At 38.2% G+C, this 15000-nt stretch overlaps 2 protein-coding genes across 3 annotated transcripts in view; one reads left to right on the forward strand and one right to left on the reverse strand.

Annotated features, from left to right (window-relative positions):
* The window catches only part of tmem181 (transmembrane protein 181), a 15428-nt gene extending 1861 nt beyond the window's left edge, over window positions 1-13567 (forward strand). For both annotated transcript variants that reach the window (XM_082166800.1, XM_082166801.1), the window contains exons 3-17: window positions 675-736; window positions 1773-1860; window positions 2999-3123; window positions 3213-3344; window positions 4347-4427; window positions 6536-6635; window positions 7549-7679; window positions 7876-7967; window positions 8042-8099; window positions 9015-9117; window positions 9943-9994; window positions 10617-10699; window positions 11433-11522; window positions 11616-11682; window positions 12249-13567. In XM_082166800.1, coding sequence (XP_082022926.1) covers window positions 675-736; window positions 1773-1860; window positions 2999-3123; window positions 3213-3344; window positions 4347-4427; window positions 6536-6635; window positions 7549-7679; window positions 7876-7967; window positions 8042-8099; window positions 9015-9117; window positions 9943-9994; window positions 10617-10699; window positions 11433-11522; window positions 11616-11682; window positions 12249-12333 — 1349 coding nt within the window. In that variant the 3' untranslated portion in view covers window positions 12334-13567. The remainder of the gene's footprint in view (window positions 1-674; window positions 737-1772; window positions 1861-2998; window positions 3124-3212; window positions 3345-4346; window positions 4428-6535; window positions 6636-7548; window positions 7680-7875; window positions 7968-8041; window positions 8100-9014; window positions 9118-9942; window positions 9995-10616; window positions 10700-11432; window positions 11523-11615; window positions 11683-12248) is intronic.
* dynlt1b (dynein light chain Tctex-type 1b) overlaps window positions 12956-15000 on the reverse strand; it is a 4652-nt gene continuing 2607 nt past the window's right edge. Inside the window, exons 4-5 of the mRNA XM_082166876.1 lie at window positions 14469-14546; window positions 12956-13711 (exon numbers count right to left, since the gene is read on the reverse strand). Coding sequence (XP_082023002.1) covers window positions 13641-13711; window positions 14469-14546 — 149 coding nt within the window. The 3' untranslated portion in view covers window positions 12956-13640. The remainder of the gene's footprint in view (window positions 13712-14468; window positions 14547-15000) is intronic.

A 15000-nucleotide genomic window follows, 5' to 3' on the forward strand; every position in this document is an offset into this window, starting at 1 on the left:
ATCATGTGGTTCACAGTGACATGATTCTTCACCCTCAGAGATCAAAATTAAAGCAGTTAAATGCCTGTTTTAATTTATGCATTTTTACTAAACTCTCACTCTGAAATGTTTCATATTCACACAACAGTTCATTTTTATATATTTAATATTGCAAGTCTCTAGATTACAAGACTTTAGATGCTTTTTATGAGTTTTAAAATGCATTGGTTTCCTAAAAGCACTTTCAAAGAGGAAACAATGAAGTATTTTGGTAATGCTTTACAATAAAGTTTTAGTTAACGTGAAGAACTTGCAATGAGAAACTTCTGAAGCATTTATTAATGCCAGTTAATGTTCATTTCAACATTTATTTTAACATTTCACTACATTAAGTTGTATCTGTTAATGTTATATAATAGACCTTCACTGACATGAACTGTTGTGTTTTTATTAACTAACTTTAACAAAGATTAATAAATACTGTTACAAGCTCATTATTGCTTGTCTGCGGATCCTTAGAATGTCTTAAAATAAGGCCTTAATTAGCATTAAAATGTTTTAAATCCACTTTTCAAAGGTTTTGAAATTAAGCTGAAATCAGCAAGACTGAAACAGACAAAGATATTATTATATGAGATGTGAAGTTGAGGTTGTTCTTTGCACAGTTTTCTGATCAATAAATGTCTCTCCTGTAGGACCGAAGATCATAACTGAGAATTATTACAACGGTTTAAGCCTCAGCGTCAACGGATCAAAGGTGAGGTGAACTGCAGAACTGTGCGAAACAATGGTCCTGAGCACAGGCCCCTCCCCCTCAGCCCCAGACCCCGCCCCCTGAGCTGCAGGCTGCTGCCCACACCACCTGTACCCGCCCTCACTCAGCATGGACTCGTCTTGAGCCCCGCCCCCCTGAACACAGGCCCCGCCCACATAACCTGTACTCGCCCTGAGCACAGGCCCCGCCCACATAACCTGTACTCGCCCTGAGCCCTGCCCCCTGTGCACAGGCCCCGCCCACACAACCTGTACTCACCCTGAGCACAGGCCCCGCCCACATAACCTGTACTCGCCCTGAGCCCTGCCCCCTGTGCACAGGCCCCCACCCACATCACAGTGTAAATATCCAAAAATAGGCTTAATTTCCTTATAGTGAAGAAAAAAACACTAACAAAGTAATTAAGATTTTTTCTTTGTGAAAATTAAGTCTGTTCTGCTCATCAAGGCTGCGTTTATTTGATAAAAAATGCAGTAAAAACAGTGAAATATTATTATAATGTAATGTAAAACATTTGTTTTCTATGTGAATATATAGTAAAGTGTAATTTATTCCATTAATATGATCCTTCAGAAATCATTCTAATATCATGATTAGCATTTATGATTATTATCAGTGTTGAAAACAGTGTGGAAACTGTGGTGCATTTTATTTTTCAGAATTCTCTGATGAATAGAAAGCCCAAAAGAACAGCGTTTATTTGAAATATAATCTTTTGTAACATTATTAATGTCAGCAAATCATCATATTAGAGTGATTTGTTAAGGATCATGTGACACTGAAGACTGGAATAATGATGCTGAAAATTCAGCTTTGATCACAGGAATAAATTACACTTTACTGTATATTCACATAGAAAACAGATGTTTTACATTATAATAATATTTCACTGTTTTTACTGTATTATGATGAAATAAATGCAGCCTTGACTCTTTTAAAAACATTAATACGTCTCAATCACTCCAGATGTTTGAGCAGAAGTGTAAGAGCTGATGTGTCCGTGTCCATGTTTTCTCAGACCGGGCCGTTCGACCTCAGATCTCAACCTCTGACCAACTACAACCAGCAGCTCTGGCTCACGTGCATCATCCAGCTGAACAACAACAGTGAGAAAACACCTCTCAGACATGACCCTGGACCACAAAACCAGTCACATGGGTCAATTTGTTAAAATTGAGATGTAGACATCATCTGAAAGCTGAATAAATAAGCTGTTATGATGGGACAATATTTGGTCGAGATACAACTATTGAAAATCTGGAATCTGAGGGTGCCAAAAAATCGAAACATTGCGAAAATCTCCTTTAAAGTTGTGCATTTATGTTGGCGATTGTGCAGCATTCACTCACAAAAATAAATGTTTGATATATTTACGGTAAGAAATTTACAAAATATCTTCATGGAACATGATCTTTACTTAATATCCTCATGATTTTTGGCATAAAAGAAAAATCGATAATTTTGACCCATACAATGTATTGTTGACAAATATACCCGTGCGACTCGTGACACACTGTATATTATAAAAAGGGCTATATAAATAAATTTGACTTTAAGTTTATAGTTTACAAGTTTAGAGATTATATTCCGGATATAAACACTGATGTCTAAGGTAGTGATCAAAATAGAGTAAATCACTTTTGAAAGTAACGTGACGCTTCAGATAAAGATTGTATTGGTTACATCGTTACACCAGTAGGTGGAGACAAATGACTGTTAATGTGTGTGTCACCGAATCATTCATTCATTCATGACATTCGTACAAAAACACCGTTTTATCCAGTAATGAAGCAAGTGAAGTCTTTATGAGTGAGTCATTGAATCATTAATTCAAGAGATTCGTTGACAAACGCTGATTCATCCAGTAATGAAACAAGTGAAGTCTTTATGAGTGAGTCATTGAATCATTCATTCAAGAGATTCATTGACAAACGTTGATTCATCCAGTAATGAAACAAGTGAAGTCTTCATGAGTGAGTCATTGAATCATTCATTCAAGAGATTCATTGAAAAACGCTGATTCATCCAGTAATGAAACAAGTGAAGTCTTTACGAGTGAGTCATTGAATCATTCATTCAACCTGATTTATTTTTTGATTTTAAATAGACTGCCTCAGTTAACTTTTTGTCAGAACGTCTAGTAAATGACATGTTATTGTTTAGGTGTGTATTCAGAATCGTGATCTCTATTTTAAAGATTCTCTGTTAGTCCGGAGTCGTGCAGCTCTAATGAAATGTGTTCAGATGTAGATTTGAGTTGGAAGGAGTTCGGGATGAACGTGGAGCTGCAGGGCGTGATGAATGACGCCAGTGTGATGCGCATCAGCGACAACGTGCACAACAAAAACAGAAGCCTTCAGTGCGCCGCGGTGAGTCCTGATCCTCGCGTGTGTGTGATCTTCATGGGTTCATTCCGATCTTCATGAGTCTGTGTGTGTGTGTGTGTGATGGTTTTCAGCATAAGCAGGCGTGTGATGAGATTATCGTGTTGCATCTGGGTTACCTGAACTACACTCAGTACAAGATCAACGTCAGCTTCAGGAACCTACAGCAGGACCTGAAGGACAATATCAAAAATGTCACTTTTGTAGTAAGTTCACATCATTAATCGTGTTTCACAGACTAAACGAAAGGTATTTGCTCCCATTCAATCATTCATTCATGAGATTTGTTCAAAAACGCTGATTCAACCAGTAATGAAACAAGTGAAATATTTACAAGTGAGTCATTGAATCATTCAAGAGATTCGTTAAAAAACACAGATTCAACCAGTAATGAAACGTGTACACTTTACAAGTAAGTCATTGAATCATTCAAGAGATTCGTTCAAAATCTCAGATTCATCCAGTAATGAAACAAGTGAAGAATTTACGAGTGATTAATTGAATCATTCATTCATGAGATTTGTTTAAAAACGCTGATTCATCCAGTAATGAAACAAGTGAAATATTTGAGTCATTGAATCATTCAAGAGATTCGTAAAAAAAAAAAAAAAGATTTGGTAAATGAAACAAATGAAATCTTCACAAGTGAGTCATTGAATCATTCAAGAGATTTGTTCAAAAACACTGATTCATCCAGTAGTGAAACATGTGAAGACTTTACGAGTAAGTCATTGAATCATTCGAGAGATTTGTTCAAAATCTCAGATTCATCTAGTAAATGAAACAAGTGAAATCTTTGCGAGTGAGTCACTGAATCATTCAAGAGATTCGTTCAAAAACAAAGATTCAACCAGTAATGAAACAAGTGAAGAATTTACAAGTGATTCATTGAATCATTCATTCATGAGATTTGTTTAAAAACGCTGATTCATCCAGTAATGAAACAAGTGATACGAGCGAGTCAATGAATCATTCAAGAGATTCTTTAAAAAAAAAAAGATGCTCACAGTGCTCTCAAACTCTCTTTTAACAGTTAAAGAACATTTAGACTCCTATTATTAATCGTTTCATTGGTATTATTGGTCCTCATGCATTATATGAAGTGTGTAGCTACAGATGTAAATGCATGCAGGCATTTGGTAACACTTTTTTTTAAGTTGAAATGTTTTTAATAGTTGTGACGCCCGTTTCTCTCCGTTGTTTACCAGTTTAAGATGTACAACGCCACGTTCTCTCAGGTGGAGATTTGGTTCCGGTTCGTGTTTGTTGTGATGACCTTCATAGTGACTGTGAGTTACAGCTCCAAAACCTCTGCAAATCACACACTAATGATTGTTTAATTAAGTCATGTGACTCGGCAGCTGTTTCAGTCAAACATCAAATTCTCCAAAGCTGTTTACTAGGGATACACGATATATGTTCATTAAGGGCCCGTCCACACGGAGACGCGTTTCGCTGTATACGTATACATTTTTTATCGTATTGGCGTTTCGTCCACACAGATCCAGCGTTTTCGGAGACTGAAACCGCTATTTTTTGAAACCGGGTCCCAAGGTGGATAAATCTGAAAACGCCGCCCTTGCGTTTTCGTGTGTACGGCCAATCCGTGAAACGATGATGTCATCACACCAAGTGTCAACTAGTCAGACACCGTTAAGTCACAGCAACTACATTTATGGTTTTTCATATTGTTCAACAAAGTTCTTGATTAAAAAAGAAAAGAAAAAAAGAAGCTACTGTGCCTAATATTATTGTTGTATACAGCCATAGTATACAGCGCGCAAGGTTTATGCGCATGCTTTAAGTCTTCTTCTCCGTTTTTAGTGTATGTCTGTGGCAGAATTACAGCGCCACATTCTGGTCTGGCATGTATACTACATAGTTTTGAGTCGGTTTCGTGTGTACGCAGATATTTCTTGAGACGACGCCGTGTTTACGGAATTTTTTTTTTGAACGGGAAAAAAAAAAATCGGATAGGGAAAGCTCTGGCTTCGTGTGGATGTGGCCTAAGTTGGCTTGGAAAAGCCAACTTACTGATATTGTACTTAAACTTATTATTATTCTTCTGACCCTAAATTTCTGACTCTTAACTCCTCCTAGAGCTTTAACTCTACATACACCAAACTCGGCTCAGACCTTCAGACTGTTCTGACTCGAGCTGCTATATCTTTTCAGACTGATCCAACTTACGGTTTTCCTAAAAATGACGACTAAAACCGGGAAAATCCCATTGACTTTCATTGCAGAATGTTCTATCTCTTTCTAACAAATCTATCTTTCTTTCTTTCTTTCTTTCTTTCTAACTAATTTATCTTTGTTTCTTTCTAACTAATCTTTCTTTCTTTCTAACTAATCTTTCTTTCTAACTAATCTATCTTTCTTTCCATCTTTCTAACTAATCTATCTTTCTTTCTAACTAATCTTTCTTTCTTTCTTTCTAACTAATCTTTCTTTCTTTCTAACTAATCTTTCTTTCTAACTAATCTATCTTTCTTTCCATCTTTCTAACTAATCTATCTTTCTTTCTAACTAATCTTTCTTTCTTTCTAACTAATCTTTCTTTCTTTCAAACTAATCTTTCTTTCTATCTATCTATCTTTCTTTCTAACTATTCTTTCTTTCAAACTAATCTTTCTTTCAAACTAATCTTTCTTTCTAACTAATCTTTCTTTCTAACTAACTAATCTTTCTTTCTAACTAATCTTTCTTTCTTTCTAACTAATCTTTCTAACTAATCTTTCTTTCTAATCTATCTATCTATCTTTCTGATGGTCTGTATTCCCTTCAAACTTTCTGTCTAGGCTTTTTCAAGCCAACTTAAAGTTTGCCAACAAACTTTTTTATCTAGTTTTCAATGTTATCGTTATCGGCCCGATAAGAACATTTGGCTGATGTATTGAAGCCGATAACATTTTTATTATTTCCTTCAGCTGAGACTCTTCAGATGCAACTGTTCAACATGATGGATTTGAATTGAAATATGATTGGAATCACTTCAAAAAAGGAAAATACGGTTCAGCGCAAGTCTGTCATATCGGCTACATAAAATTATAACGAGAACATCATTATAATTGTTTGTGGGACGTGGATTTTAATGGTGAGACTTTTGTTTTTGTAATCAGGCTTTCAAAAATCATATAGAGTTCAGAGTTTTCCTATCGGTGCATCCCTACTGTTCACTGAGCTTACCGTTAAATTTAATATTTGAAATCACCAATATTTGAAATGTCTCTTTAATGTTGATTCTAAACAGCTGCAGTGATGCGATGACTTTACTAACCAGCGATTGGCTGTTGTGTTTAGAAGGCGGGGCTTATTCCTCCATATTGCGTGTTGCACTGATCATAGCACGAGTGCGCCGTGTGTGTGTGTATCTGAGGTCTTTGTTGTTGTGTAGTGTATGTTTGCTCACTCGCTGAGGAAGTTCTCCATGCGGGACTGGGGCATCGAGCAGAAGTGGATGTCGATCCTCCTTCCTCTGCTGCTGCTCTACAACGGTGAGACTCACGAGAACACACTGATGTTTAAACTTTTGGAGTCTGTGAAGTGTTTCTTTTTCATCAAGGACACAAAAGTGACAGTAAAGACATTTATAATGTAACAAAAGACTCAGATAAATGCTGTTCTTTTGAACTTTCTGTTCATCAAAGAATCCTGAGAAATAAAATGTCACAGTTTCAACATTGATAATAATCATAAATGTTCCTTGAGCATCAAATCATCATATTAGAATGATTTCTGAAGACTGGAGGAATGATGCTAAAAATGCAGCTTTGATCTCTCAAACTCACACTCACACACTCATACACGCGCACACACACTCACACACACGCACTCATACTCACACACACGCACTCATACACACACTCTCAAACACACACTGTCTCACACACACTCATACACGCACACACACTCACACACACGCACTCATACACACGCACTCATACACACACTCTCAAACACACACTCTCTCACACTCACACACTCTCAAACACACACTCACACACTCTCAAACACACTCTCAAACACACTCACACTCACACACTCTCAAACACACTCTCACACACTCTCAAACACACACTCTCTCACACACTCTCTCACACACTCTCTCACACTCACTCTCTCACACAAACACTCACTCTCTCACAAACACACACTCTCTCACACTCACACACTCTCACACTCACACACTCTCTCAAACACACACTCTCTCAAACACACACTCTCTAACACACACGCTCACGCACTCTCAAACACACACTCACTCTCAAACACACTCTCTCACACAAACACACACTCTCTCACACTCACTCACTCTCTCACACAAATACACACTCTCTCACACACTCTCACACATTCTCTCACACACACACTTCTCATTGACTGATGTTGTATTCCTCCATGTTGCAGATCCCTTCTTCCCGCTGTCGTTCCTGGTGAACAGCTGGTTTCCGGGAACACTGGACGCGTTCTTCCAGGCAGTGTTTCTGTGTGCGCTCCTGCTGTTCTGGCTGTGTGTGTATCACGGCATCCGAGTGCAGGTGCGTTCCTAACACTCGCAGATATTCATGAGTAACAATAAATCATGTTTAATATCTGAAGTCTTCAATCATAATGTAATGACTCTCTCCACAGTCATTTCGGCTCTGAGAATGTGCTTTCATGTTGATTTTGAGGAGCACAAACTCTGAATTCCTTCACACAACATCTGAATGTGTTCTGATGTTTCATCTTTAGGGCGAGAGGAAGTTCCTGACGTTTTACCTGCCCAAGCTGATCATCGTGGGGCTGTTGTGGTTATCGGCCGTCACGCTGGGAATCTGGCAAACGTAAGAAACACGCTCTGGTTAGTGTAACTGCTAATGCATCATGGGATTATTATCATTTTTGTTGTTGTTAATAGGGTGAATGAGCTTCAGGATCCCACATATCAGTACAAAGTGGACATCCAGAACTTCCAGGTGAGTTTCTGTCGGTCCAACACCTCAGTCTAAACAAAATACTTCAATAAGTTAATACTTAATTTCATTAAATTCATCAAATTGCATTGTTGAGAGAAAAAAAAAGTCACGTTTTATTATTACATTCAGAAATGTGAAATACTGCTAAATAAAACGAGATGTTAACATTATAAACACTATAAAAATGCATTTTAGTTCCTGTCACTCCACAAAAATTCCTTTTACATTTAACAGAACTAACAGAAAATATAGTGGCATTCGTTATAAACGACACGCATTATGAACGCCAAGCCTGAAATAATGCATGTGTGAAATCGGATATAGAAATAAACATTTCTCTCTCATTCACACAAATACAAATGTGTGTTTATTAATGCAATTAATATCGTGACAGTCGTGATAAACACGACTTATATTATTAAAGTCAGCATGATATGGAAGTTGCGCTGGTCTTTACTTCTCAAATGTGGGCGGGGCTTGATTGTGTCCGTGTGGAATTGATTGGATGGTTGTGGTTTGCTATTGGCTGATCTCATGTGAGTGACAGGTTATAGCCCCGCCCACATCATCAGAGAAGAGATGCTGCAAGAGGAGCTTATTTTGATTCTTCTTTTTTTTTTATTTCATGCTGACTTTAAAGAGAAATGGGTAACACTTTACAATAAGGTTCATTAGTAAACATTAGTTAGTGTATGAACTAACCATGAGCAATACATTTGTTACAGTATTTATTAATCTTTGATAACGTTAGCTAACAATAATCCAGCTGTTCATTCTCCGTTCACAGTGCATTAACTAATGGTAACAAATACAACCTTTGATTAGTAAATGTTGGTTAACATGACCTAAGAATGAACAATGAACCTCATTGTAAAGTGTGACGGATAAATGTGATTGAGTGTGTTGTTGCTGCAGGGCATGAAGATCTTCTTCCTGCTGGTGGTGTGTGTGTATGTCCTGTACCTGGTGTTTCTGGTGGTGCGCGCCTGCTCTGAGCTGAAGAACATGCCGTACACAGGTAACACACACTCCTGATACCAGGAACACCTGTAATGCTTTAAAAAAGTAATGCATTACAATATTGCGTTACTTAGTTACTTTTTATTAAATGTATGCGTTACGTTACTTTTGCGTTACTTTCCCTCCCCTGGGCTGGGCTTGCTTATTTACTTTTTAATAACAACAAAAAAAGTTCTATTTTTGGTAAATGTAAAGGCCCTTTAACAGCGACAGTGAGATGAATAATCCTCAGGATGAAGGAAATGCAGATTTAACCCTTTCAGCTTCTGTTATTCTGGAGTAAAGAACAATAGGAGACAGGAGGAGAAGTTCAAAACTCTTATTTCTAAATCTAATCTAAAGTCATTTTTGTTTATTAGTACGGTTGAATTAGATCATTGAAGGTCAGTTAATAAAGTGAGATTAAATACATAAAGTATATTTGTGTTGTTTAATATAGTTCATTATAAAAGTTGTGTGTAAAATTCTGATCATTTTGAGGAATACTGAATGTTTTCGTGTAAGTGAGACGAGTAAATGCATGATCACATTTAGTCTAGAACTATAACCATCATGTTTATACAGCGCGCACACACACACACACACACACACACACACAACACCTCACTTTATTTCTCTCACCATGAGGACAGGAGAGCTGTCAGTCAAGAAATGTGTAAAAGTAATTAGCGTTACTAATTTGAAAAAGTAACTTAGAAATGTTGTTGTAAATTGAAAAGTAATGTGTTACTTTACTAGTTACTTGTAATGAGTTCCACACAACACGGCACATCAAGCATTAACATGCCGGGTTCTTGTTCCATGTCTTTATCCGTGTGCTCAGATCTGCGGCTGAAGTTCCTGACAGCGCTGACGCTGGTGGTGCTGGTGATCAGGTGATACACACTCATCCTGCTATTTAAAGACGACTATTCCTGCAAAGTCTAGGTTCTACTAGAACAGGTTTTCCTGCTTGAATGTTGATTATTCTCCTCATATTCTCCATTGTTGCGGCTCCTCTCTTCCCAGTCTGTCAGTAACGCTCTGTTTACTTCCTGTCTCTATGAAGCCCCTCCTTCTGAAAAGCACACTGTGCTCTGATTGGTCGACTGGATCAGTGTGTTGTGATTGGTCGAGCGCTTCGATTGTGTTTGGGAAATGTCCCACCACTTTTCATAACCACTAGTTTAACACACTACTAACTAACTCAACCAGGCCCCGCCCCTTTATTCTGTGCATGAATTATTATAATGAGGAATATTTAAGCATCAGCATCATTACTCCAGTCTTCAGTGTCACATGATCCTTCAGAAATCACTCTAATATGATGATTTGCTGCTCAAGAAACATTTATGATTATTATCAGTGTTATCTTTTGTAACATAAATGTCTTGATCAATTTAATGTACATGCTATATTCTGGGCAAATCTAGTCATGTGATCATTTATGCATATGCAGGAGATGTAAATGACATTGAGATGGTCATGTGTTGTAATGCCCTGTTCCTCTTTCCTCAGTGTGGTTATACTGTACCTGAGATTCGGATCCAAGGCCTTGCAAGACAACTTTGTTGCCGAACTTTCCACCCACTACCAGAATTATATCCTTTCATTGCAGGATCATGCGAGATCACCCCGTCATGCCTCTTTAGTTATGTTTAAAGTGCCCTATTATGCTATTGTAAAGTGCTAATTTTAGTTTAGGAGTCTCTTACAAAAGACTCACATGCGTCCGAGATCAAAAAACACTTACATTTTCTAATAATATCTATTGCAGCATCAGCTCATTTTCTCTCAGTGTCTGAAACGCTTCAGTCTCTCTAAGCTCCGCCTCTCTGAGAGCTGCTCTGCTGTGATTGGTCAGAAAGCAAACGCTCATTATCATATCTGAATCTCAGCTCTTGATCTCAGTGATACGAACAGTAACGATGGCGTGGGTTTTACCGTATCAATCTCAGAAAACAGCGTCTTCTCCACATGAACAACACGAACCAAACTCTTCCAGTCTCAGATACACTACAGTGTTTGAGGGCGGAGCTAAGAGACGCTGCTCAGCCAATCAAGACCAGAGGCGGGGATTATGCAAATTAGCTACATGTGAGACTGGAATCACTGACTTGTTTCAGCAGTTTCTTCTTTCTTTTAGGAGACAATAACTTTATTTGTTGTGCACTTTAATCTTTAAAACTTTGCAGCGCTTTTACATTCACAAACCGCTCGATTTCAGGGAATGTTTGAAAAAGCAAAATGAGGCACTTTAGAAATGACTATAAAATGATCTAAGCGTTAATAAAAAAGCAACTCATCTGAATTTTCCTGAACGTTTTCCTCCACCGGCCGAGTTTCTGTCCTTCTACGGCCTCCTGAACTTCTATCTCTACACATTAGCGTTCGTCTACTCGCCCTCCAAAAACGCTCTTTACGGTGAGCTGATCTGCACTTCAAGAGCGAGTGTTATCTAACACTGACTCCTTCATCACTGACTCCTTTGTCATGGAAATGTTTTCCCTTTCCCAGATTCCCAACTGAAAGACAATCCTGCTTTCTCCATGCTCAATGACTCGGACGACGAGGTCATTTACGGGTACGTTCCCTGCGTCAGATCCACAGTCAAACCAAAGATGTGTTCAGACTCCTTCAACATTTCTCACATTATCAGTTTATTCGCTATAGTTTATAAAATGGTACTAAAATATGAGCAGAACTCAGTTGATATTTGACTGGTTTTGTCCGTCCTTCTGTTAGACTGTCTCACACATGAATTATGTTGAATATCTGTCAGCTGTTAAATTTAACTACACAATTAGATAATACCAGTTTAGCTCAACCAATCACCAAGCAATGCTTCATTTAGTTCAGTCTGTGTGTAAAAAGAGCATTAGCAGTTAAAGACAAAACACTTCAGCAAAACATGATCAAAGTGTCCCAATCAGTTTTGCTCCCAAATTTATTATATGTCACAGTTTTCTTTATTTTGCACTCCTCACTTGCATTAATGAACTATAGTGAACTAGTAAAAATGATATCTGGTGTCTGAATCATTTTTGGTTTGACTATAAACCGGTTTAAAACGATCCTTTCAGATCAAGCTCTTCTTATTGTGAGACTTTGTGTGTGTGTGTGTGTGTGTGTGTGTGTGTGTGTGTGTAGGAGCGATTATGAAGAAATGCCTCTTCAAAATGGCCGCGCCATCAAAGCCACCGCCAAATACCAGGACGAGAGTGAAACCGACTGAATCTGGTGTGACTCCGGATCGCTCCTGTGTGTCTGAGAGGGTTGTATACAGACTTGTTGTTGAAATGACGCTTGTCTCATTATATACTGTGTAAATATACAGGCCTATATATTTTTAGAGGTAAAGTGATGTTTCTGAATGTAACTCCAGTGGAAGAAGCAGCTCCAGCCGCCCTGATGATGATGATGATGAGACCCGTCTGTCTTTAGCCTCAGTGAGTGTCAGTGAAAGGCAAATATCAATTATACATCTGATCTATATACCGTTGAACCACTATTCAGGGTGACTTGCATTAAAAAATGGCCAGATTATATTTCACTTCTAAACTAAAAAGAGAAAAAGAATGAATGTATTTTTTCTTGATGGGGGGAAAAAAAGCAACAAAAAAAGTTTAGTTTTTTTGTTGCATTGTGACATAATTACGCACTAGATCTAATCAACATCAGTAAACCTTGAACTCTGTAACGAAAATGCCTTGATGTGTGCTTACAACCCCAAATGTTTAATTTTACAAGTAATATTTTGTTCCTGCTGATTTCTTGCACTTACATGTTTAACTCATGAAAATGATGCAACTATAAAAAATATTAAGGTCCAAACAATTTCTACCCAATGCATCATATTTTATTTTTTGTGCATTTTGGAGTGAAATATGACCCGTGCGTGTCATGTGATTTGCACTTAGGACGTTTTCTGATGTTTTCTGGCTTGTTTGAGCCAATATCCAGATCTCATGTCCTCATGTGAATCTCTTTTTTTTTCTTTTTTTTTTTTTTTTGATAAAGAAATCAAGCCTTGTGTTCTTTTCGTTTTACATTCCAAAAGCCTTCTTTTCTCACATTCCTTCTTTTCTTTGTGCCTGTATTTATTATTTTGTAGGTGTCAATCACTGGTTTGGTTTCCTCAGTTGTTTATCCGTCAGATCTGTGTAAATGTTCGTTCACTTCATCTGATTGGAGCTGTAATGATGTTTGGACGGAGGATCCTGTAACGGTGCAGAAGTGTTTTGCTTTACAGATAAACATTTACTTGAGTTTAAAAAAGGTGTTTGACGTTTGATGCACTGATGCATTAGTATGACACGGTCAGGGTCAGCAGGTCCAGTCTGTGCCTTCAGTGTGTGCACAAGATCACTCCTCAGTCCAGACGCTCAAGCCAGAGACGTTTCCTTCCATTGCACTGTTTGTGAAACTGTCTGAGAGAATAAAACCTGCAGAGATTTTTAAGACGTGAACTTGTGTGCTTTTATTGTGCTTCTTTTGACTTCATATAATGCAAGTTGAGCACGTCAGGTGATGCGATGGTGTTTAGATGGCGAGTCCGAACACACTGACGATGCAGAACAAGTATTTATTTTCCCATCTGACGGTGCAGCTGCCTGAAGAAGAGCACAGCTCATCATTACACAGGAACCGTATCTTGCATTGTCATTCAATATTACTCTGCTTTAAACACAATTGCAAAAAGTTTGATAGTTAACTACAAAATAAGTGTCAATAATACGCTATAATAGTGCAGTGCAAAAACAACTAAACATTAGAAAAACACACACACAAAAAAAATGTTAGGCTGTTTTTTGTCAAATAAAACTTATGTAAAATGTTGAAGTCCCCCTGTGGTGAAAATCCAGCTTTTAATGTAGTTTATGTGTCTATGTGGTGTTTTTAATGTGCTTTAAGACAAACCATGTGTAAGTTCATAAGTCGACAGCATTGCTGAGTGTTTCCTCCTTAAAACTGCAGTGAACCAAAGACAGTCTCAAACACACGCTTTGAAATCGCTGGTGTTTCTGACGTCACAAACTACCTTGTAACCAATCAGATCAACGTGTGATCGTCAACCAGTGGATCTCTGAGCTGAGTGAGTGAGTGAGTGGAGGCGGGGGTAATTTGCATATTCATAGAGCCACACATACTAAATGAGGCAAGGGTGTTGACTGAGTTACAGTCAAGCTACTTTAAGGCATTAAGAGTTTTTTTCATGAATATGTCATTTTGGTGATCAAAGATGAGTTTTAAGGGATAAAATGATGGATTACAAGGGTGATTTTAACATTATACCTCTAAAACACGTGACGTGATCCAGGGTCACACACACACACACACACACACATATATATTATGCTGGAGTCGTACCATCAGTAGTGCTGTCCCAGAAGCAGGAGGAGGCCGACTGAAGACCAGCGCCGTTCTTCTGCATGATGATGCATGTGACTGAGGAGAGAGAGAGAGAGAGAGAGAGAGAAGAGGATCAGTGAAGATCAGTGAGGTTCTCCAGATGTTCTCCTGACACACAGATGTTCTCCTGACACACAGATGTTCTGCTGACACACAGATGTTCTCCAGACACACAGATGTTCTCCAGACACACAGATGTTCTCCTGACACACAGATGTTCTGCTGACACACAGATGTTCTGCTGACACACAGATGTTCTCCTCACACACAGATGTTCTGCTGACACACAGATGTTCTCCTGACACACAGATGTTCTCCTGACACACAGATGTTCTCCTCACACACAGATGTTCTCCTGACACAGATGTTCTCCTCACACACAGATGTTCTGCTGACACACAGATGTTCTCCTGACACACAGATGTTCTCCTCACAAAACATCTGTGTGTGAGGAGAACAAATGTGTGTCAGGAGAACATCTGTGTTCTCC

This window comes from Leuciscus leuciscus (assembly GCF_965113295.1).
Source record: "Leuciscus leuciscus genome assembly, chromosome: 4".
Classification (NCBI taxonomy): domain Eukaryota; kingdom Metazoa; phylum Chordata; class Actinopteri; order Cypriniformes; family Leuciscidae; genus Leuciscus; species Leuciscus leuciscus.